Source organism: Eptesicus fuscus, chromosome 8 (genome assembly GCF_027574615.1).
Source record: "Eptesicus fuscus isolate TK198812 chromosome 8, DD_ASM_mEF_20220401, whole genome shotgun sequence".
Taxonomy (NCBI): Eukaryota; Metazoa; Chordata; class Mammalia; order Chiroptera; family Vespertilionidae; genus Eptesicus; species Eptesicus fuscus.
Genome location: NC_072480.1, coordinates 72,229,976 through 72,255,229, shown reverse-complemented (window position 1 = coordinate 72,255,229; position 25,254 = coordinate 72,229,976). Strand labels below are relative to the sequence as shown.

The following is a 25,254-nucleotide window of genomic DNA, read 5'->3' as shown; positions in this document are numbered from 1 at the left end:
CAAGATGGTGCAGCATGGACAGTATGCGAGCTCGGGCTCCGGGTGTGACTGATGTCCTGGCTTAGGACATCCCAGAGCTTCCGTTTCTCTATATTTTGTCCATTCTCGGTGGAGATGGCAGGAAAGGCCTGCCTTGTGAGGTTGTTGTGAGAATGGAATTTGGTTTGCATTTCCGTAAAGAGATCAACACTTCCCTGCCATGACAATGTCATGTCCGCCCTTTATGTTTGTTTTCACACAGCGGGATATCTGACTTTACCTTTCTCAAAGCACGATCTGCAAAATTTTGGCAATCTGGTAAAATATAAACACATTTCCAGGTCAGGTGGTCTTATTTGATTATAAATTCAACAAAATAAATTTGATGTGGATTTCACAGGTAACCTCTGAAAGGTGGGCACCTGCGGAACCACAGCTCCTGATTTACCTGAGATAGTGGTTCTCATTAGAGCGCACTGGAGTCCCGTGGTGGCGAGGCTAATGCCCAGGCTGCGCCCTACACCGCTTATAGCAGCATCTCCGGGAAGTGGCAGGCATCAGTTGGTTTCACCCTCCCCAAGGGATGTTGGAAATCACTCTTGCTCTTGTGTGGGGGAAGACATAAGGGAGAAGAGATGCTAAAGTGCAAATATAATTCATTATTTACTACTCCTCACTTAGGACAACCATTGGCGTTTGGACACAACACACTCATTTTCCCTGGGTGTCCTTTAGTTGGGTTCTATCTCCATCTGGGGCATTCTCTTTATTTGGTGAATGCTTGCTCCTCCGATCACGAGGGCATCACGCTGTCTGAGATGTGTTTCTTGGCTGAGGTCCACTGGTGGCTCTCACTCGTCTATTTACGGGTCTCTTTCACACTAGGACTCTGGAAAGTCAGCCACAGGTTATTTTACATCTTAGTAGTCTTAGCCCCCAACAAAGCGCTTGTAACCTAAAAAGAACTACAATCTGAAATAAGTTATTTCTGTAGTATGTTATATTTTTATATTATTCAGCACCAGCAATTCAAAAGGTGAACTGATTATGAATTGGGTGCAATTAATTAGCATTTGTCAGTGTGAAGGACGTAGTCTTCAGGTAAGGAAAGAGCCGATCTGGAGTGAGCCCACGACTGGCGAGTATTCTTTTGTGGCATTGCTCGTATTTCTCTCTAAAAATTGCATTAGAAAACACCACTCCTGTTTCTCCTCTATGGACCAGTAGATTCAGCAGTTTCTGCTTCTCTCCGTGACCCGTGACTTCACCCACTATAGCCACACTTGTATCCATCTCTCTGCTCACAGCCTCTACTTCATATTCCTCCCACAGCCTGGGCACAAAGCATCCTGTAGTGCTCCCTGGAACCCCTTTGTGGGATGTTCGGGACATTTCTCACATTGTGGCATTGATGGCTACATGCAGATTGCTTAGATTTTGAACACTTTGAGCCACCTCACAGAAGTGACCGTCTCTTATTTTTGCATCCCCAGAAAAGACCACTGTTCCTAGGATGCAGTAGATAATAGCAACTTTTGAAGTGGTGAGAGAAACATTAGTGAAGATATGTGTCCCCTTGAATTGGTTTCCTGCAGCCTCTTTGATGGCTGGTCTTCTAGATTGCTCTCTTCTCTGCTCAGCATGCTGTCAGAACCCCTCCATGCATTTCATGGTGCAAGAGCTATGTGAGCATGTGATGCTTGAGTGGAGGCCAGGGTGGTAAGAAGGAGGACTGGAGGATGAGCCCTCTGAGCAGGTGTCTTGCTTGAGTGGTGGGTGTCAGAGCAAGGGCGTGAACCAGAAGCCCATGAACAAAGCCAGAGATGGAAGTCTGTTCTGTGCTCCAGGTGAAAATGCTGGAGGCTTCAAGGTGGATGAGCAGTGATTAAAACTGACTTCTACGTTAGAAAGAGCACCTTTACTACAGAGTGGGTTGTGGCTATTGGTGGGGCCAGTCAGTGTTAAGAAACCCAAAAGAAAGGCTTGAATAATAGAGGTAAGCGATGATGGTAGACAATCATGGGGCTGTGCAGGGACATGGGGAGAGATAACCAGGTGTGCTGTATATGTAGGAGGCCTAGCCAACAGGACTTGCCAATGGTCTGGGAAAGAGAGTTAAGGAAAACATGTTAGGTTTTGGTGTGAGTCCAGACGCATTTATTGAGGCAGGGAAGACTTGGTGAGTCAAACATCTTAAAAGATGCTACAGGAAAGCTAGTACTAACCACAGTGATGCCATTTCAGGATAATTCATCAATAGTCTTTAAACTCTGGGATGCCTGTAGCTGATGCTCAGATCACTGTGCAAAACGATACTGTTTACTTAATTCTGAACAACACAATGGCTGGAGAACATAGGAACCAATGAACACAAGCCACTTAGATGGAAAGACAAGTGCAAGCCTTTGTAGGCTCAAAATAAGTTTCCTTGGACCCCATGAAATAGTTGAGAAAAGAGATGTCACATTTAGAGCAACAAAATTCATAAATCACTTATTGGTGGGTATGGATTAATATGAAAAAAATAAGCTAAATACCTAAGGGTATGACAAACATCTTAAAATAGACTTGAGGAGCTGAACAAAACCCTCTGGCCTTCATCTACAGCAGAAGGTGTGAAAACATAAGCGTGTTGGCATGCTACGCCATGTTCTTGAAGAGAGCCTACCGACACACAACAATACAATTCCCACTGACTGCATTTGTGTGACATGGCAATGACCGAGCTCTGTGATACAGAGCTCTAAAGCAATGGGAAAATGCAGCACTTAAAACTCCGTACGTGAAGAAAGTTTGAGAATAATACACTACTAACTGATTCCAGGTGATTCCGATAAGATTACAACTGACTTGAATAAAGACAATTTCTTTCTATTGAAGTTCAAGCATCATTGACCCTTCAGACCACAGGGGGTGAGAGTGACTTTTTGAAGCACTTTATTAGTAATGATCATTCAGCAGTTTGCACTTGCCAAGAGGAAGGTATTTGTGGAGCAGAGGGTGGAAGCACAATTAATGACTTTTCCCATGACTCAGAATCGTGTGGGCTGGGCTCTGCGGTGTTTTTGGAGCTCTGTTTAGATTCCTGTGACTGGAAGGAGTCACATAATGAAGGAGACAAACTCCACTAGCTTATAGCATCTTAGACTCGACTTGCATGGCTATGAAATCTCATGACACATCTTATCTGTGGTGTCCGGCTGGACAGGTTGATGGAGCCAAGCATCCTATCTGAATGAATTTTTAATATATATAAACAGAGATTATTTGGTATATTTTAATATACAGTTTTGACTCTATGACCCTACACTGATGGTAAAAGGAACCTTTCTTCCTTCAAGGTTCCATAGGAAGTTTCATAGAGCTGAAAGAGCTCACTAGCAAAAGAGATGTTAGTGTCAGAACAGACAAAACTAACAAATATGAAAACAAAACCCCTCAGTAGTGCTGGAAAGCCCCAGGTTAGAGTGAATAATAACCTAAACATGAAAAGTCATGCCATTATTTTTTTTAAAATAATTTATCTTAAGCAAAAGCAATACTTGGGGGGATAAGAATAAGACATACTCAATGACGTTAGGTAAACCGATACTTTCATATATTCCACAATCAACATGTATTTACTCAGAACCTATTCTGTGCCAAGAATTATTCCAGCCACTTTCAACTAATCAATGATTCAGACAAACATCCACACCCTAGTGGAGCTTACAGTCACATAGGGGCAGAGACAAGGCACAGAAAGTATCATTAAAGAGTAAATTATAGAGCATGTCAAGGTGCTGAGTGCTATAAAGAAAAGCAGGCAGGGCATGTAAAAGAGCTTAGGAGGACGGGTTCAATTCAGGTGGCAGTTCTATCAGGGGCTCAATGAGAAGAGGAGATGTCAGAAAAATCTTGAAGAAATAAAGAAAGGCCCTAAAAGGTTTGACTCAGTGGATAGAGCATCTGCCTGCGGACTGAAGGGTCCCAGGTTTGATTCTGGTCAAGGGCATGTATCTTGGTTGTGGGCTCATACCCAGTGGGGAGTGTGAAGGAGGCAGCTGATCAATGTTTTTCTCTCATCGATGTCTCTAACTCTCTATCCCTCTCCCTTCCTCTCTGTAAAAAATCAATAAAATATATTTTTTTAAAAAGAAGGAAAGTAGCCAATGTGGCATCTGGAGGAAGGACATTCCAGGAAGAGGGACCAGTTAGAGAAAACCTAGGGTGAGAATATGCCCGGGGAGCTCATGGCATGATAAGGAGGCCAGGGTGGCTAGTGGGGGGCCACAGGGAGACTGGGAAGAAGGTTTACACTGAGAGGGACACGATCATACAGAGCCTTGGAAGCCACTGGTGGGTCTCAGAGAAATAAGGAAAGACGGTGGCATCAGCAGAAGAGTACTTCAAAGAATAGTTCTGTTGACTATTAGCTTGAGGGTTGGCTCCTTATGGGGGACAAGGGTGACCTGTGAAGATGAATGCCATCATCCCAGCAAGGCACATGGGTGAGTCACCCTGGGTGGCGGCAGCAGAGAGTGAGAAGTAGAACCAACTTCATGAGTTGACGGTGGTTGAGAAAAGAAAGGTGTCAATGACACTCCATGGGATTTTAGTCTGGGGTTCTGGAAGCCTGGAGTGGCCAGCTGAGGATGGAGCAGGTTTGGGTAGGGTTGGGAGTTCATCAGACTGGGACATGTTCAGTTAGAGAATTCTGTTAGATGGCCAAGTGCTTATAAGGCCATAAATATATCTTCATATAAGAATCGGCTTCATGTATTAGCTCCAGCACTCAAATGTTCTACTGAGTTAATTCCTCTTGAGGCAACCAAGGCTGTAAATGATGGTGGGAGACGTGAGATGCGGTGAGGAAGCTTCATAGAGCCCAGAGTTCAATAACAAAAGACATGCTGGTGTCAGAACAGACAAAGCTAACAAATGAAATGTAACCCCTTGTGTACCAATGCCCAGACCTAGGCTCTGAGATCACAGCATGCACATACGGGCTGGCTAAGGAAGATCTGGTGTAGGAGGAATCCATGTGAAATATAAAGTGTCTGCATGTGCATCGATGATGAGGTGAGCGGGAAGTCTGGTGTGGCAGAATCCCACAAGCAACCAAAACATAAAGGAGGCCAAAGTGCTGGGCCTGATTTCTGAGAACTCTGAATCTGCAAGAAAGAGTGAGAATTCAGAAGGCAGAGGGGAAGGGACACTTGTGGGGAGAAGACTCATTTATTTGGGGAAGTTAAAGTGATGAGGCTGAGGACCCAGGTGAGGTCTACTCAGTAGGGCCAGAGGTCAAGTTTCTCTTTCCTTAGCCACCCTCCTTGTCCAAGCAGCATCACTCTGGAAATGAGACCCCATAACCCTCAGGAATCCCACTAATGAAGATCCCTCTCGGCCTCAATCCCCCACATTAGCTGCAACAGACCCATTCCTCTGAAATAGTTCTCGTAGAGTCAGAGACTATGAGCCCCGGGAACCCAGTAGCCACGCTGTCCTCACTGTGTTCCTGTAACTCTTCACTCTTTCTGCCTCTGACTCTCCCAGTATTCTGTGGCCAACGAGCATCCTTGCAGCTGAGGACCCAGTACCAGGACAGGAGACCAGCCACTGTGGTCTGTGCCCTCAGGGGCTCCAGCCTGTCCAAGTATGGCAGTCCTTTTGTGGCTCCTTTTCAAATAGGTCCACAAAATGTTTCACCTGCTATTGAGAAATCAGAGTTTGAGAGACAGAACCGCGGTGTGTTTCAGAAAGCTCTGGAGGAGGCTGTGGCTCATCTGCTCTTGGCAAGTGACTGTGGATGATTCCCTTTCCTGTGTCAGGCTGGGCTGTGGACACAGTGAGATGATGTCTGTCAAGTTCTTAGCTCAGCTCCCTTCATTAACCCAGGGCTGAACAAATGTCAGTTATTATGATTTTAATTATACTGCCCGCATGTGTTCAGATTGGGCTGTGGATTTACAAGAACAGAAATAGCTTCAAAGTGCTCATTCTTATCACTGTATAAACTGTAATTGTAGAGTTGTGTGCACACACATAAACACACACATTTTATCATAGGATCCTACATAAATATCCACGTCACGTTATCAGTTTCCAAACTCACCCTGAAAAATCCACATGTGTGTCTGCTTTGAACCTGACTGAATCCATTTGAAGAGATAGATGATCAGTGACCAATCATGCATTTCAAAATCCTATGGAGATCATCATGTCTTGTGATTAAATAGGTGCAGGTTTTCTAGACTTACAGGAAATCTGTATTTTTTTTTTTTTTTACTCTAGCTGGTGCAGATAAACAAAGCATTTGAAGCATCTGAATTGATTTTCTTTCCCCCTGGGAAAAATGTGAGACAGGAAGTTTTCCAGAAGTGCTCATGCTCTGCCTAAGGTTGTACTTTTCTTTGAATCTCAGTAACAACACTCGATTCTTGTTCTGTAAGAAGAAGCGCAGAGAAGCTGAGCCAGGGGGCCAATGAGAGACCAGTCCGAGACTTCTCAGGACATCTGCACCACCTGCTGCCTATCGCCCGGGCCATTGTCCTTTCCATATCTACTCTCAATCGCTCTTACTTCATCAAAAAGGCTATGTTGATTTTCGCCAAAAAAATCCAACTAAATTTAAATAACTGAAATAAGTAATTCATCACAATAACATGAGAATCAAAGTTCAGACTAGATATACAACAGAAGTTCAGCAATGTCCCTGGGCAGAGCTGTGCTGAGGTGGCAGCATAAACTGGGAGGAAGACTGCCCAAGATTCCAATTCTTCTACGTCAAGCCTGTCAAACTTGCAGCCCGCAGGCCGCAAGCCTCATTTATTTGGCCTGAGTTAGCCTTTGAGTTTGACATGCTTGTTCTGCGTGAACTAAAGTTGTGATGTGAACCCATAATCTTTTGCATTAGCAGCTATTACTTCAGTATTTTCACACGGTTCCATTGGGAAAGGGCCTGCTATAACAATGGTCGACAACACTAACTGGTCCTTCTGTAGCACTCCCTGGGGCCCATGCTTCTCTAGGGGTTCACATGGCAGCCCACGTGGTCCTCACTCATCACAGTGCTGTGAGGTTGGCCCTGCTTCACCAATGAGCAAAGGGAGGCACAGAGTGGTTGCAAAATTTTCCCAAATACCCAGACAGCGTGAGGAGTGTCCTGATCTAAACTGTGCACTTTTAGATAATGAGTACACTGTGTTTAGCTGTTCACATGTATTTATCATTGAATTTTCATGAAATTCAAAAGTCACCCCATACTGAGGATACAATCCTCCCAGATGCCTTCAAGTGCAGGACTTGACTTTATAGGCTACGCAGGCCCCGTTTTGCGAACAGCAATTCATATGTGTGGATTTTGGCAATGTGGTTATGGCCACAGGAGAACAGCATCTTATCTTCCCCGGTGCCATGTCTATCCTATACTTCCTGTGAAGTGCAAAGGAAACGTGGGGGACCGCTAGGGAAAGTGCATATGGAAAGCACCGATAATAGATATGTTTGTGTTATATTCAAGAAAAAAGAGGAATGGCCACTGAGTCAGTAAGAGGACAGTCAGGCTGGAGCAGATGTGAGCTGGGACAATGGGTCACGGCTCACCCAGGCTCCGAGGGTGACACCAATGACAGGACTGTCACAGGGAGATGGTCACTCCACTCTTGACCCAGAGGAAGGCTCGGTGTACACAGTCGTGTGGGGCTACCAAGTGCAAGGGGAGGAAGAGGCTGGCAAGTGGGGCTGGGAGAGAAAAGGAAATGTTAGCAACAGCCTTGGCAAGACACACAAGAGTGGACATGACTGGTAGAGGGTTGCACCCAAGTGTGGGATATTGTTTGCTCTATAGCCACAGGAGACAAATTCTCAAACACACACACACACACACACACACACACACTCATGCACACACACACACATTCATGCACACACACACACATACTCATGGAGCTGTGATCAAGTCCCTCTAAAATGGAAGTGAAGTCACCAAACACTTGAGAAGACTGTGGCCTTTCTCAACAAGCTTCATGAGTCTCCAAGAGCCACACCTCCATTTACAAAAGACAGCACCACCACTGGCAAAGGATTGCTCTCTAAATCCATGCCTGTGTAGTGTCTTGATGCAGTTATTCATAATGTACAATACAATGAAATATTTCTTATTTATCAAGAAGAAACAATTTCAAAGGTAGAGAGACAGAGGGACAAGAGCGACAGAGGAAGACACAGAGAGATTAAGAGGGAGGACGGGAGAGAGTGTGTTGAAGTGGACGGGTCCTGCTGAGACAGGGAAGCACATGTGGAGATCACTGTCAGTGAGCATTTGCCTTGTGGTCCTGGGGCGGGATGTGTCTTCACTTTGAAATATAACTACTTGCATGTTTTCAGACCCACATAAACTAGATTATGCAAGCCACAGCCCTTATCCTAGACTTTTGGAGACAAATACGCTCTGTTATTCAGAAATTTGGAGGGTTTTGAAAATTAGGGTAATGTTTATATCCCGTGGGGCTGGGCAGTTATCCCATAATGAAGCTTTTTAATTCTGGGAAAAACATATGGATATTCTCAATAAGTGAGATATATAAATATTATAAAATACTCATATCAATTCAGGTCTATATTTGCCCCAAATGAATTCAGGTTGTGTTACTTTTTTATAAAAAAAAAATCACATATGAGTTAAAAATTGGTTTTCAGAACATTCTGAATTTGGGATGTTCAATTGGTGCTTTAAATTCATAAAGATTCACTCATATAAACCTTAAAATGTGTTATTATGTCTACTCGACTGACTGAGAAAGCAACACTCAGCATTTCACTCTCCCTTGAGTGACTTTCTATTTTCCTAACTGAAGGCAGACATGCTGCTTGACCATCTAGTGCATGTAATTCAAGAATGGAAGGAAGTACAAAAGCCACCGACCCTGACTCCTTCCTGTTGGCTTTTCACACGTGAAATTTACCTATCCATTGACCGAGATGATCCTACCCTTTCCATATTTTCAGTATTATAACCTCCAGCTCTTGTGGTTTCAAATAAAGAAACGACCCGAAAATGATTATGGTAGAGATGACAACTCCAGAATGTGCTAAGTCACTTTTGCTTAACCAATTTTAAATTTCATTAAGCACAGTTGTTGACCTTGTGTTGTCCTTTCCATTTTCTTTAAAAAAAATAGCCTTGACACAAGAATGCAAAGGCAGTGGCTGCTGTTTTCTGGGTAACAACACTGCTGCAGAGCAATGCAGGGTTGAGGTTAAGAGTCAGCAGGACCTGGATTCAAACCTGGCTCCCGGGTAACCTCTCCATCCTCACGTCCTGGTCTATCTGATACAGACACGGGGCTGCACCCTCTGCTTAGTTACAGGCGAGGATTCAACCAGACACAGGCGATGAGCACTAGGACAGCATCTGGCTTATGCTAAGTGCTCCCTAAGTTATATATCTTAAATTGTGATCATCATTTAAATAACTAATAGAGTCAGTTAGACATAGATGATAATACCTCCTGTCTCGATCCTTTGTCTTCAAGCTGTGCTTGTCTAAAATGTGTGGCCAGTCAACTCTGTTATTATATCACAAAATCATGAAGAAGCATCCTCAAATAATATTTAAGTTTACCCTTATCTTTTAAAAAGAAATTATGTGACACTTCCTCAGGTTAAGTTCCATGTGAATAAGAAACCCTCAGCCAAAAATGAACTTTCGCTGAGAGTTCATGGCTGCAGCGCACTGTGACAGGTGTACTCCCGGGCAGCAGTCACATGTTCAAGTGCTTAGTGAGTCAGAGTTTCCTTTCACGAGCACACAAGGTTAGAAACAGGTCACACGCTCTGAGTCAAACGATTGCTCGCTCTGAGTGTATAATTCAAAATCTGACCTTTGCTGAAATGTTATTATGTCATTCCCATCATTTCAATATGAAGGGAGATTAAGAATAACTTCTTCAGATTCTGGAGCCCAATTGTTCTGGGACTAAACCCATAAAAGCTGTTTAAAGGAGGCTGAAGATAAGCAATTCATTACTATTTATAACTTTCTTTAAAGCTCAATTCCCACAAACATAAACTACATTTATTCCTCAGATGTAATGTTATTATTTCATACAAAAATTGAAATAGAACGTGAAATACATGTAAAAAAGCCATGTAAAACAGAAGTAAATCACAGGAAGAATCATAAATAAAACAGAAACCATTAGAAATGAGCTTTCATTTTTCCCCCTTTGCTTCTGTCTGACTTTGTGGGGAGTTCACCATCTAGTGGAAATTCTCAATAAGTGCAATCTTATTGCCACGGCTCAATTTTAGACACCTAGATACTTTCCCCTCTGGTTTTAACAATCTGTATGGAAAGATTCCATGCATAGTATTTAAATTTTGTTTGCAAGCAGTTAAGTTATAGGAGCTGATGCCTATACCTGTACCATCTATATTCTAGAATTGAACAGTGTTTTCTGCTTTTTCCAGATATTGTCCCAATTTTTTACAAACAGAATAGTATTTTTAGGTGCAATAGCACAGAAGTAAACCTCCATAAATTTTCATGTCATACTTTGAAAAGTTTTACTTCCAAACACAGACTCAAAGTTACAAAACCTCCAGCTTTAATTAGAAAGCATCAATTAAAACCATGTTGATTTTTTTTTCTCCTCTGGAGTTCTAATCACATAAGAACATGTGATAAATGAGTAGTATCTTCAGATCACAGTTACTGTTACATGTTTCTTTCATGGAGGTAATGAGTTCATTTTAATAAATAAGAGAAAAGATGCATTTGAAGAAAGCGAACTTTCGATTTTTGTACTGTTTAAGACTCAAGATAGAGTAACAAAATTTCATGACAAGATGCACTGTGGAATGAGTACTGAGTAAGCAAAGGACTTGCAGATGGTAATGTAGGGGCTGGTTGGTTCTATTTAATATATATGTCGACACCTTTTTAAAGAAAATCAGATAAGTAGATGTGATATGGATAGCACTCAATAATAGTGTTTATATATACACACATGTGTAGGTATTTAGATGTATATGTGTGGATATATATATATCATGATATACTTTACCTTTGTGTACTGTTTTAAGACTCAGGAGGATCATCAATTTGTGAAAGGTTAGAAAGGTAGCAAGTTCACATTTATACTGTGAACAAGCCAAACAATTTCCCAAATTATGGTACTTCATATACATAATTACTAAACAAAAGATGAGACCTCAGGTCAAACTCCTCAAATGAACATTAGTAGCACTGAATGGTGAGAAGATACACCAATAGTGTAACTGTGAGAAGACCCACTTGACATAAAACACACAAATACTGTAATAGGCAGAGTATTATAATTTGCAAAATAACTTGCTTTCTTGTTAAATAATAATTTGTCTCTGGAATTCTCATTGTTCAAATGTTCCAACTGATACTTTTATGAATCTGGAGTGGCAGTGCATACTTGTATTGAGGAATGTTGTTTTGTGCCCATTAGACATGTATAATACATTTTAATAAAATAACCTCTTTGTTCAAGGGAATTGAATTATTCATTATTTTGCCAAGTTCTTTCCTGTTGGAGCTTCTCACAAAGCAACCCCTGACTGTTTGACTTTCTAAATAGCCTAAGTGATTCCAAACTCTCTTTTTGCAAAGAGAAATGGATGTTAGAACTGGCTCTCAATAAAGAGATGCTTGTTTTCTCCCACACATTCACATCCTTCAAAAGACTGGTCCAAACCACAGGCCAAGAAGTTAAATGGTTTCTTTGAATGGCAGATTAGATTGCTGCCTTTTTTTCTTCAGCGCTGTATGTCCATACCGCCAAGCACACACCCGTGCACGCGCACACACATAAACACACCAGTCACACACTCTAAACTGGTGATCTGCTCTAAGCTTTGAGTTTTGCTTTTAAGAAAGATCGGGAACACAGGAACCCCTGACTTTTCTTCCTCACAGCCTACCCCTGGGCAGCTAAACGGTGGTTCCCCGTCTGAGGATTTTCCTCCGGGGAACATGTCCCATTAGAGACAGAGTAGAAATAACAAAAGTTGATTCTAGGTAAGAGGCTTTTTCCATACTGCTGCTGTAGAATATATTCATTTCAGCACAAGCCTACTTGAGACCTGGATTTGATTTCCTCTTTTATGAAGAGAGGGAATTAGATAAAGACATTTCTAATGCCCTAGGGCCTTAGAATCTCTACTTTTTTTTACAAGTCCCTAAACTGTGGGATATTATGCTTCAATATTAGCATTTTCTTTTTCTTCTAAATCTCTGTTGTTTGGGGAGACAGTATACCCCCAAAGAGTCTATTGCTTTAAATAGAATACAATTTTGACAAGGACTTACCTTCTGGACTTCTTTTCTTCTACTACTTGCAGTGACAAACTATATCTACACTGCTGGATGTAGTATGTGTGATTACCTCTGTGTAATATGTGTGAAGCAGAATGAGTGTGATTAACAGTGTCATGGTGAATTAGGATACAGCACATTCATTCTCTCCCCCTGGCTTGATGTCCCACCATCATTCAACCCACAGCAATGACGGAGGTAGACTTTGTACCGTAGCTCTTCCATCCAGTTCTAGGAGCTCAACCCCATCATCCTGAAAAATCCCTCTTACTCCAGCTTGCACTTGGCATCTCCATTTTACTGTATACTCAACTTCTTCACCTTCAAATCTCAAAAACAGCACAACTAGTCCTCAGGCCCTGCTTCTCCTCCTTGGGCATTCTTTAAGTTTTTTCATAGGACTTCTCACAAAATTATGAAAACTCACACTATTCGTCTCAAACCCACAAACAAATTTCCTACTAATTATGAATCAGGTGTTAACAGATATGGGAAATTACTCCTTATCTCAATCAGAATCTAGTTCTTCCGTGCCATGCGCCAATTCACTAGTGAGCTTGGATCAGCACATCGGCTCCCTCTTTCTCCCTTCTCCCACCCACTTTGGAATGGCATTTACTCTCCTGATTGTTTCGTTCTCGTCCTGATTAAAAACTGGACCAACCCTTCTGGGGAGACCACTTGGATCATGCAGTAGTGGCAATGCACACATTGCAAAGACATTGGTCTGCTTCCTATATCTTTATGACCCCTCACTTCCATCACCATCCTATGACCAATGCATCCTCATTGTAACAAATGCTTTCTGCCTCCAGTGCAGAAAATCAGCCTCCGGGTTTATGTGTTGTTCATCTTAAACCATTATGTAACCTCATCTGTTATTAATGAATAATAATTGCCCCCAAAATATTTCCCATTATTTCAAAAGACTACCAAAATTAAAGAATGCATAACTAATGTTATATCCAAAATACCCAAAAGAACATAAAAGTTCCATATCTACACATTTTTTTAATTCTCCTCTGAAAACTAGGACAATAGAAACATTAGTTAATACACATACCCAAAACTTCACCTAAACAAATAATAAATGATTATACTTTGTTACACAGATGGTCCTAACATAACAGTATCCAATTAATCGCTTTTAGTCACATTTATTCTCTGAAAAAATACAAATAAAATTTCAGATTGCTAAAATGCAATCAAAATTTGAAAGCAGAACTACTAGCTAGAAAAGACAGTCACTCACCGATGTGCACATAAATTATTAAGGTGAAGTCCATATTTCTCCTCAGCAGATAACCCATCCATCAACAAGTAGAAAATGAGAAAGTTGCTCTGGCCAAGGGGTTGTGAAATGAGTCTGGATTTCTCTAGCATATATGTATAAATTCTGGCTGGTTAAGAAAACAGAAGTGATTCTGTTAAATGGCATTATTAGTTTCATTTCCATAAATTTACACATACGAGCTAACTGCAAAGATAATAATACAGTGTCTTTTCAAACAAAGACCTTTTCTAAACAATGTTAATAGACTTTATTCTCAGAGAAATTTTTTAGGGTCAGAAAAATTAAGCAGAAAATTATGAGAGTTCCATTATGCCCTCTCTCTTCCCTCTCCAACATACTGTTTCCCCTATTATTAATATCTTGCATTAGTGTGGAACTTTGGTTGTATACAACAAGTCTACTTGAACAAATGGAATCACTATTATAGTGCTGTGCCTGTTATAAACATTGTAAGGGGTCAATTTAGCCAGACAGAATGATTATCAGTATTTAAAAAACATCTCAACATTAATAAACAGTATTAAGAAAATTAATATTACACAAGTTGCCAAAAGTGCATAAAGAAAGACTCTTTAAAATACCCCTATAATCCATGAGTTTAAAATTGGGATGAGGTGGTGTAGTTTCTTTTCCATTTCCATGTGTATTTAGTCAGGTGACTGGCAATTTCAAATTGAGGTCTAAATTATTAAATTTTCTTCTCTTTGTTGCCTTCCTAACTATATTATTTGCTGGAAACATTTTCCATTTAATGTTAATAATATGAACCACAAAGTAATTAACGAATCAAGAGAATATTTTTTAAAAATCTATACACACAGGAAATAAGCTGCCGTAATTGTTCCCTTCTGTTATTGTCTCCTCATCAACTAAAGAAATATCGTGTGAGAATGGGGGGCTGAGTGGTGACTTTCTGACATCATGCTTTTAGACTCCGAGAAAGGGTTGACCTTATACCCATTTGTCCCAACCAACATACAGGCTTAATGTGAAGCAGCATTCAAATCTAATCAAATTCCATATCAAAGAGTGGCTTCAATACCTTTCATCTAAATTCAAAAACAGTATAATTACTAATCATCCTAGTTAGCACATCTCCAGCCGTGAATAAAATTGCTGTGGATTAGCAGGAGTCTGATCAGTAGCATTTTTTAAAATATGTATCTTGAAGGAGCTTTTAGATGGAAGAAAACATAAAACAACCCAAAATTCAAATTTCCATTTGAGACCTTTTATGTCAGAAATATTCTGGACTAGATATATACTTGTCACTCTGCATCTTTTCAGTAATCTACATGAGAATATATGTTTCTCAAAAGGTTTTGGTACCATAAAATATATATGTTTGCAGACTTTATATGTAAGAAAGTATTTTATAGAGCTCCAATTTGTGTTCAATATGATATAAAATAGTGGATATAAATTTCCCTCTCCTTCAAGAAAAACATATGCCTGCCTTCATTGCCTTTTTGACTTCTAGCACCAACTCCTACCCTGCCCCATTCACCTAGTTATAAACCATGACCTGTTCCCCAAAAGTCCCACCATGCCTTCAATTAGCAATCACCAGAAGCATACTATTGATTAATATAACCAAATAGTCTCTTTCATACTTACCCATTTCTGTTGACTTCATTATTAATGATCATTAACTCTAAGTTCTCAACTAGGAGTCAAAGTATAGGAACTAGTCCTGAATCTGACATTGCCAATCTCCGTGCCCCTCTAAACTTCTCTTTCCCCATCAGTAAACGAGGAGTCACAGATACAAAGGTCCCAGGCTCCCTGTGGACTCCAAAAGGGAGGAACCCCCAGTTAGAGTCCCTACTCTATACCGGGCACTATGCTGGGTGCTTTCAAACAATGCATCATTTAAATTCTGTTGTGAACCTTTTTTTTTTTTAAATTTAAACCCAGAAGACTTATCTCCAAAGCCCAGGCTGTCTGCACTAAAAGATGCTGTTCTTCAAAGGAGATAAGATCAATTGAAGCTCTCTGAAGCTTTTAAAAAAAGTCCAATTGAGAGTATAATACTAAGGATAACTGATGGTAATAATGAAGATAAAGACTATCTTCTGGTTTGTTTTTAAAATAAAGATTTGACAAAAGACAAGGCAAATGCCTTAATATATTTTCCATCTCATTTGTGTTAGCTTTAAGTTTCCCAAAAAGATAGCATAGCCTTGGCATATTTATTGAGAGACATTTCCAATTGTTAGTAAATTTCAATATCTACTTAAATATATGTAGGTGTCTTTGGGGCACAGAAAAGATAAGAAGCCAACTATTCTTCACGTTTTACACGTGGACTCTGGGTCGTCTTCCTTTGTAGACCCTTCAGCGTATTTCTGCTTTGCCCATTCCAACGTGATAAACTGCTCTATGAAAAGAGAATATGGTTCTATTCTTAGCATACACAAACTCTAATTATGAAAAAAACAAAACTTGGCTCTGATTTAAAAACTAATCCAGAGTTAATTATTGATAACCTTCCTTATCTATTTCAGTAACACGTCCTTCGTTGGCAGGAATGAGTCCAGGATTGTGATTATGCACAATGCTCCAACAAAATGATGGTTTTTCGCAATTTCCTCCCTGAACTGAATAATGACTGTTTCAGTTTATTGTTCCTTTACAATGCCCATTCCTTAGATTCATTAACCCAACGAATAGTTAATGCATGTGTACTATAAACCAGGGCAGACAAGATCTCTGCCATCAATGGACTTCATTCCTGTAGCTCTGGACAGGAACACACTATATCACATCCACATATTGACTCTGTTTGTTCTGTGCTGATAGGCACTGGACACAATAAATGCTGTCCAGTCCCTCCACTGGATATTAGAACATCCAGCCATCAGGTAACAGAATCTTTCATATTTGAACTCAAAGAATGTACAGCAGCGGGCAGCATCTTTAGAATAAGCTGGTCCTGGTGTCCTACCTCAGGTCAGGCTATTTTAACATGGTTGGTGTCACCTCTCCCATGCTCGAAGGCACCCAGTGTCAGGGTGAGAAAGCACTTGGCAATCACGAGGAAGTAAGGTGGAAAGTTCTTGTGATTAAGTGAAAATACCCCTTCTCTGGAACATTCACCAACTTTTTAAGGGATGCATATTACATCTGTGTACGCATGACCCTTTCCACGGTAGCAGATACTTAAAAACAGTTGTTGTATTTCCCTGAGTCTTTTTCTTTCCATTGTAAATGTGTTTACTTTCTTCAAAGCTCACTCCAAACACATGACACTTCAATTTTCACTTCCCTGATAAACATTTTCTGAATACATGCTTTACTTTTCCTCTTAAATACAGGAAACAAAGAACTGAACTCCCAGTCTGACCTCTTCCCCTACCACTTATGTTCTAGGCATTCTGCTTCTATTAATGAAGTCTCAATTAGCACTGGCCTTATTTATTTGTTTGCTGTTTATTTGTTAGTAGTAGTTTCATTCATAACATTTTAGAAAACCACCACAAAATCATTTGGCCAAAATTAAAAAAAAAAAAAAAGGAAGGAACTACCCAACAAAGATAGGCAATAGGAATTGAATTAAGGGTTCTAATTAGGAGAACAGAATGAGTAGAAAAACAATATGGGAAGTGGAGAAAGGTGGAGGCTGCCTACCTACCTACATGGGAGCCTGCATTGCTGTTTTCCTAAGAGGAGAATAAATGTGATTATGCACAATGCTCAAAGTATACAGAAATGATGCTCATCACTCCTTAATGATTCTAAGGGCACTTTGGAATCTTGAAGTGCCTCAGGTTCATCTTTATGAATATTTATTATCGCTGAGTCACAGTGTGCTGCCTGCAGAAGCCGCGTGAGAGGTATTTGTGGATGTGATTCTGCTGAAGCTGTGTGGGACTGCGTGCTAATAGGGGCCGCTGATTCAAGAAGCCTCCATATGTGAGTGTTCACTGCAGCGTTTTCTAGTGCTTTTTTATATGAGTGTAACAGTCACTTTATAAATTAACATTCCTGGAGAAGAGGACATGTCAAATTCTATCCAGAAAAATTATTAAACAAAATCAGCAATGGGTGAGACCTTCATAGTCATCTAATATATTCTAACCTTGGTGAAGGGAGTATCCAATGGAAAGGGTGGAAAAAGTCATGCGACTGATACCCAGACAAGCAATTTCTCCTTTGTGTCAGTTACACATCAACATGAGTGTCCAACTTTACTTGGGTTGGGTTAGAAAAGTGCCTCCCAAACTTTAGAGTCCAAATCAGCAGGTCTGCAGTTGGGCCCGAGAGTCTACATTTCAACAAGCTTCAAATTATGCCCATCGTTACTTATCTTTGGGTCATACATCGGAGTGAGAAGGGGTTGAAAACACAGCTTTTGGAATGTCCTACCCACTTCGCTTCTACGGCTCCAACCACTGGCCACTGAAAGCTCGGGGAAATTACGGTCACAGAGTGTTCAAGCTGTGCCTTTCACGTGGAGGAACAGTCTCATTGGGGTGTCCCAAAACCACACATAAAGACATTTGTGCCTCGAGACCTTTCTCCACTGAGGTCCCCCTAAAGCAGATCTTCAAGTAGAGCTCTTAGCCATGGGTTAAAAACAAACAAACAAAAAAAAACTTGCCTATTGCAGAATTTAAGCCTCTGATTTTGACATCTAAAATTATCTCTTTTTGCCCCTTTTATGCATTTTTTTAAAACCAAATTTCACTTAGTGAGCATTTGATTTTGACATAAACTCAGGCAAATACAAATTTTTGTTTCTAAATTGTGGTCAAAACTAACTTTTAGTTTCTGAAGGGAAGATAGAGTAACTTGAAAATGCCAAATAAAATTGGTATCTTTCAAAAATCATTAAATTAGCCAATATCTGTATGCTAACAGCTATTATAAAACTTTTGTAAAATAGTTGATTCCTCTAAGTAGACTAGGCATTCCATCTGCAATTATACTTATATTGTTCATTTGCATGGATAATTTGTTTTGATTAGAAAGATGTAAAATTCTCAGTGAATTCTAAATGAGTTGAATTTAAAATAGGGGGTTTTCATAAAGCACACAGTAAATATTTAAACCAAATAAGAAACAGTCTCTTTGGGTTTAGTTGGGTGATTACTGTAATATTTTGCTTTTTGTTTTAATTCAATCATTTAAAAATATAGATTCCATTCTGTTTCAAGTAGACTGTAGTATATGTTGTATGAAGAAATTATATACTCACGTTATAATATATTTTGAGGACATATTTGAGTTCATTTCTATATTCAGCAAATATGATTCATTTCAGCTTTTTTTGGTTTGGTTCCATATTATATAGTTTATACAATAATCATCTTAAAAACTCACCTCTCATTTCAAAATATTTTTTTTAATTCAAAACAATTTAGAACTCATAACCTGATGGCTCAGATATGCCCGCGCATGTGCACACACAAAGGCATGCACAGCGTTCTCTGTTATTGCCCTGTGTTCCTCTGCCCTCTTCTGGTAGCAAGTGAGACCTCCCTTTGCTCATTTTAAACTTACCTCCAGTTAACTGTTTTTTCCTCTCACAGAATTGTAGTTCAAAATACTTTATGAAGCAACTGGACAGGTCATTGAGAGTTGTCTTAGCATGTCCAAAGGCTTCTAAAATACACATGACCTATAGGAAAAGAGGACCATTTATTGAACTCAGTTTTGTTTTTTGTTTTTACATAAAACTAGAGAATAATAGCAAGGATATGGAAAATATTCCATTATCTAAGAGGTTCCCTATTGTTCATATAACCCCTTGTTGGATGTTTGAAGTCCCTCTTCTACAGCAAATTATAGTAGTGTCCTTATGCATGGTTTCACTTTTCCACAGTTTCAGTTACCTGGGGTCAACCATAGTTCAAAAATATTAAATGGAGCCCAGCCAGTGTGGCTCAGTGGTTGAGCATCAACCAATGCACCAATAGGTCTCTGGTTGGATTCCTGCTCAGGGCACATGCCTGGGTTACGGGCTTGATCCTGAGTAGGGGGCAGCAGGAGGCAGTCCTCTCACATTGATGTTCCTTTCTCTCTCCTTCTCCCTTTCCCTCTCTCTAAAATCAATAAAAAAATATTTAAAATATATATTCAATAGAAAATTCCAGCAATAAATAATTCATGTTTTAAATTGCACACTGTCCATCATGTGTAACATGGTGAAATTTTGCATCAGTCACCTCACTCCATTCCACCCAGAAAGTGAATCATCCCTTTTCTAGTGTATCCACGCTACATATACTACATGCCTGTTAGTCACTTGTAGCCATCTTGGTTATCATTATCAACTGTGGGAGCATTAAAGTGCTTGTGTCCAGTAACCCTTATTTTACTTAATAATGCCACATTCACATAACTTCTATTAAGATGTAATGTTATAATTGTTTATTTTGTCATTGTTGTTAATCTTTTATTGTGCCTAATTTATAAATTAAACTTTAACACAAGTATGTACCAGGTATGTATAGAAAATGTACACATTGATAAGATGTGTGAATCAAAAATCATATATATGCACGCTGTTGTGGCTTTGGAGGGAAGAAATTAAAGTTACAAGAAGTGATAGAACATATTTAAAAATTAATAAACACACTTAAATACTGGATTATAACCTTCTTTTAACTTTTACTTAATTTACACTCTTTTCAACACCAAATCCCTACATTATGCTCCCTTCACCCTGTTATTGCTTCAAACCAACCATTCTCTCCCACATAAACAAGAATAAGAATTCTAGATGAAGCTATGTGCCCAGCATTTCTTATTTCCATGTGTTCTCTTTTAGAAATGAGGAATTTGAGGCTTTAAAATTCTGTTAATAAAGCTCCTCAGATCAACCTGGAATCTGAAATTCATTCTTGATCTGTTTATTTAAAGACTGACTATAGGACAAACACAATTTATTCTCATAATTTATTGTGCTTGTGATAATGATTATGGCCAAGAAATTCTCCAAATAGCATGAAAATATGAAGTTGTTTTTCAAGATAAAAATAATATTCAATACAGTTCCTGCATCAGCCACAAGAGGGAGCACAATAACACCTCATCATAATTTCAGTTAACAATATTTTTGAGAATTTTAATCTAAATTTTTAAAAAAGAAACTTTGCTTCTATTTTTTAATTTTCTGGATACTGCTAGACCAAGGCATTCAATTCACCTGGAAGTACTTTATGTTTTGAAAGATTATGAAAAACACTTTGATGTTAATCAAGTGTTGAGTTGTGGTAATAATGAAATATATAAAATATCTGTTTTGAAGTTAGATTTTTTTAATATAAACATATACTAAATCTTTACCAAAACTCTATTATTTAAGTCTCTTTATAATAAACTAATTTTAAAAATCAAATGAATTATAGTAGTTATGGCAGAAATGTTTTCTGAAAAATAATTATAGTTTTTATGAAGTTCCTCTTTTGCTTCTTTTACAATAGTTTAACATTACATAAATACATAATGGAATTCATAATGCAATTATATCACTTTTTTTTACCTTTTTAAAATCTTTATTGTTGAAATTATTACATAGGTCCTCCTTTCCCCCTATTAACCTCTCCCAGCCCACTATATCACAGATTAAACGTTTATATTATTACATTAAACAACTGTTTAAACTTCACTAAAAGGATTAGAATGTTTTAGAATATGTAATAATTTTTGATGTTGTATCAGATAACAAACTGAATATTTATTAGTACATAAAAAGTACATAAGCCGAAACCGGTTTAGCTCAGTGGATAGAGTGTTGGCCTGTGGACTGAAAGGTCCCAGGTTCGATTCCGGTCAAGGGCATGTACCTTGGTTGCGGGCACATCCCCAGTTAGGGGTTGTGCAAGAGGCAACTGATCGATGTTTCTCTATCATCGATGTTTCTAACTCTCTATCCCTCTCTCTTCCTCTCTGTAAAAAAATCAATAAAATATATTTCAAAAAACAAACAAACAAATAAAAAGTACATAAAAGATAAATAATGACATGTGCCCAAATAGGAAGTATAGGGTAATTGTTAAATGTATGTGCTTTGTAATGAGAAGTAGCTGCCCTCATGTTCCTGTTCTGCTAATGACAAATTATATCCCATTGAGCAAATTTCCTAAATTTCTCCAACTTCATTTTCCTTTATTCTAACACAGGGATAACTCCTTCGGTGGTTATAAGTGTATAAAGCCCTCAGATTGGTGCTTGGCACACATTTAGCACTCAGAAAATAATAAAGATTAATTTTATTTTTTGTTAATAATAATAGAAATGTAGATATATAACTTCATATATAAATATATGTGTGCATTTATGTATATAAAGTTATATATGGATATATGTAAAGTTTTATATATACATACAGGAGTATACATGTATGTGTGAATATACGAATATGTGTATACATATATTTCCCTTAAATCCTCACAACTAGTGTGTCTATTTTACAGAAAAGAAAATTGAGAAATTACATAAGTGTCCCAAAGTTCAGAACTTTTAAATAGTGGAGCTGAGATTTCAATACAATCTCTGTGGAATTAATGTGTTCAATCACTGCATCATAGGGCTATTACTGCTAGAATAAGAGTAAACAGTACATACAAAGCATAAAACTAAAACCACTAAACAAAATATACTATAAATACTCACATGGCATTCTTTCATTATGTATTCTAAATTCGAAATAACCAGTGGTTTTAATATAAAATTAGCCATTTGGCCAATAGGTGGCACTAGACAAATGTGTTAAGAGAAATACTAGGGGGGGGGGGGGGAATTCCACCATTCAACTTGCCTTTGAGACAAAATAATGAGTGTTGCACAGTAATAAAACTTTAAATTAAAAAAATGTAGACAAAGGGAAATAAGTATATATTTCTTCAGTACTTACTGACTCATTTTATTAGCATGATTTTTCCTATTTACATTGTATAGTATCATTTTCCCATAAAATTTTAATAATTATGCCATTAAAAGTTATGCACTATTATCATGGTAGTAGTTAACCTACTGTGTTTTCTAAAAGTAAAAAATCTGTGCCCCCCTCAGTACAAAATAATGGCTTAATCAATTTGACCCTATAATTCTGCTCTGTAAAAGCAGTCACTCAATAAATGTTTCAATCACTTGACCGAAATTGAATGCTTCTTAAAGTTGAAACTCTGTTGTTCCAGAATTACTGAAAAGTTTCAGGCAGTTTTCACTCCCTCTTTCCCCAAAAAATCATGACTTTTAGGTTCCAACAAGCCATGGAAAATCCCCTGCTTCCATAGTATAAAACGGAAACACAGGGATTATAAGCAACAGCCTTCTAAAGTGAGCTTATCTGTTTTGAAATTTTACAGGGAAACAAAAGCAACAACAATGGTGACAGGATTCAAACCCACCTGCCTACTGTCTAAAGCACAGTCAGAAGCCCATTGGAGAGGCAGAACATAAACCTAAGCAGACTTTCAAGATGGGGCCACTGAGTGTTAGGCTAAAATCCAGAAATACCACAGCTGTGTACCCCTAAATAGTACATGTGGTGCCTACCCTAAAGTGACTAAAATCACCTCTGGAGCTCAATGCTTGCCCCTCCCTCACCTTCCAGAGAGCAAGTAAATCTATCTTCCTCTCCGCACCCCCTTCATGGAGAGTACTATACTATTTACCATGACAGCATGAAACTTACAAATGGCCAGCACCTTGTTCTCCCCCCCCACACACACACACACACATTCCATATTATAATCTTTAATTTGCAAAACCTTAATTAAGCCTTTGATGTAAACCACAAGGAAAAGGTTCTCCATTCCTCAGACTCCACACAATTCTCTGCGGAAGACCGTCCTAATGTGTCTTTCCTTAAACGTCCCCACCACTCTTTCACTATGTATCTGGTAACTGCTGATAAGAATAACCTTCAAAGACTGTTTTTGTTTCACATTATGCTAAGAAGCAGGGCTAAAGCGTTCGGGCTAGACTCGCCCAGTGTTTGCTAATGGAAGAAGACACCATGTGTATGTCAGTTGCACACATCCCTCGTGGCAGCCTCATGCCCCATGTCTGCTGGCGTGGTACCTCAGAGGGATGCCTCACCATCTAATCTGGCTGGACTGGCTCCCTAATTCAGTCCACTTGCTTCTCTCTTTTCAGAGCCATCCAACGCATCTCATTCTGTACTAAGCATCAAGCTTTCTACTAAATTGCTCCATATTTCAAGGATGTTCTTTTCTACTCATCTCCTTAATCAGATTTTCCTTTCATGCAGCTCATCACTTAAATGTATGTAATTTCACTGAACTCCTGTGATGTTATAAAGATTTACAGTTGATTCATAAATGTAGCCAATGCTTGCATGCGATTTCTAGATATACATTTGGACATTGTGCAAAAAAATGTGCTAATGTTTTGTATAATGAATAATATTCATGGAGATAATAATTTAAAGGAAGAGCAAAAAGAAGCATAATGGACATGAACTTTAAGCCATACTCAAACCTGGGAAATATTATTTGATGAGACTAGAAATCACTTATCTATGACATCTTCAATTTTCCACGATAAATAAATAAAACAAAACAAAAATGAATTAGAAATCGTCTTAGTTAAAATTTGCATTGATAGTATAATATTGATTTCAAGATTCTAATTAATTTTGGAAGAGTTAGATCTATCTTGTCCAAAGATATTCAACTTGGAATGTATTCACTTAAGCTAAAAAGCAAAGCCAATTTGCATAAAGTAATCTAGAATGCATTTTAGAAATTACATAGCCTGCTCTTTCTCAAAGGATCATTTTAATAAATGACTGCTTAAGTCTATAATTTACAGTGGAGACTATTGTTTCTTGTCATGATAATTAAGCCAATGGATCCTGCTATTCTATTAGTTAACCCAAGTCTATTTTATAACTGTATTGTTTTATAAATTCTCTAATCCTTAACTGTCAGTAGTCAGCATATTGCAATATCTGGATAAAAAAAAAAAGATAATTTATGCTATTCCCTGAAATGTTAAATTATTTTGAGCTGTGCTGTAGAATCATGCAGGTGCTCAATTTGTAGGCCAAGCTTAATAAATGGCTATGAAGTAAAGTTTGTAATGAACACGTGATACTATGGATACACTGCAGTATTGATTTATTATATATTCTTCATAATGAGAAAAATCTTCAGGATCAGGCATATGCTTGGGAATCCATAAAAGCATATTTAACTTTTGAAGGACTTCATATTCAAAAGTAGAAAATATAAGGAAATAACATTAATCTACCAATTAAATGTAAGTTCCTCTCATTTCTAAATGAGAAATCCAATACTAAATCTCCAGAATATTCCCAGGTAAACACTACATGGCAGAAATAACTCTGCCCTCAGCACGAGGTAAAGGGGTGAGTGAAAGCAAACCAAACACAAACAGCACAATACTCATTGCGAAATACATTTCCAGATTTCCAATGCGTGAACCTTTACATGGCACTGTTTCAGGGAATGGCCTAAGATGATAGTGACTGCTTTTATTCCAATGTAATCGGACACTTTCAAATATACAATCGCTGAATGAAATTCACGTCTCATTCTGCAAAGATGCTCGAGGTGAAGCCTGTGCGGGGGAGATTCTGGAGGAGCAAGCTGTGTAAACTTGAGACTGAATTATTATACTTGCATCACCTCACTCAGAAATACGCTCCAAGAAT

The 25,254-nt window shown here is 38.7% G+C and overlaps 1 protein-coding gene across 1 annotated transcript in view; it reads right to left on the bottom strand.

The window, feature by feature from the left end:
• The window catches only part of MYO16 (myosin XVI), a 421,185-nt gene that overhangs the window by 262,792 nt on the left and 133,139 nt on the right, over positions 1–25,254 (bottom strand). Inside the window, exons 14-15 of the mRNA XM_008143943.3 lie at positions 19,107–19,224; positions 13,560–13,707 (exon numbers count right to left, since the gene is read on the bottom strand). Coding sequence (XP_008142165.3) covers positions 13,560–13,707; positions 19,107–19,224 — 266 coding nt within the window. The remainder of the gene's footprint in view (positions 1–13,559; positions 13,708–19,106; positions 19,225–25,254) is intronic.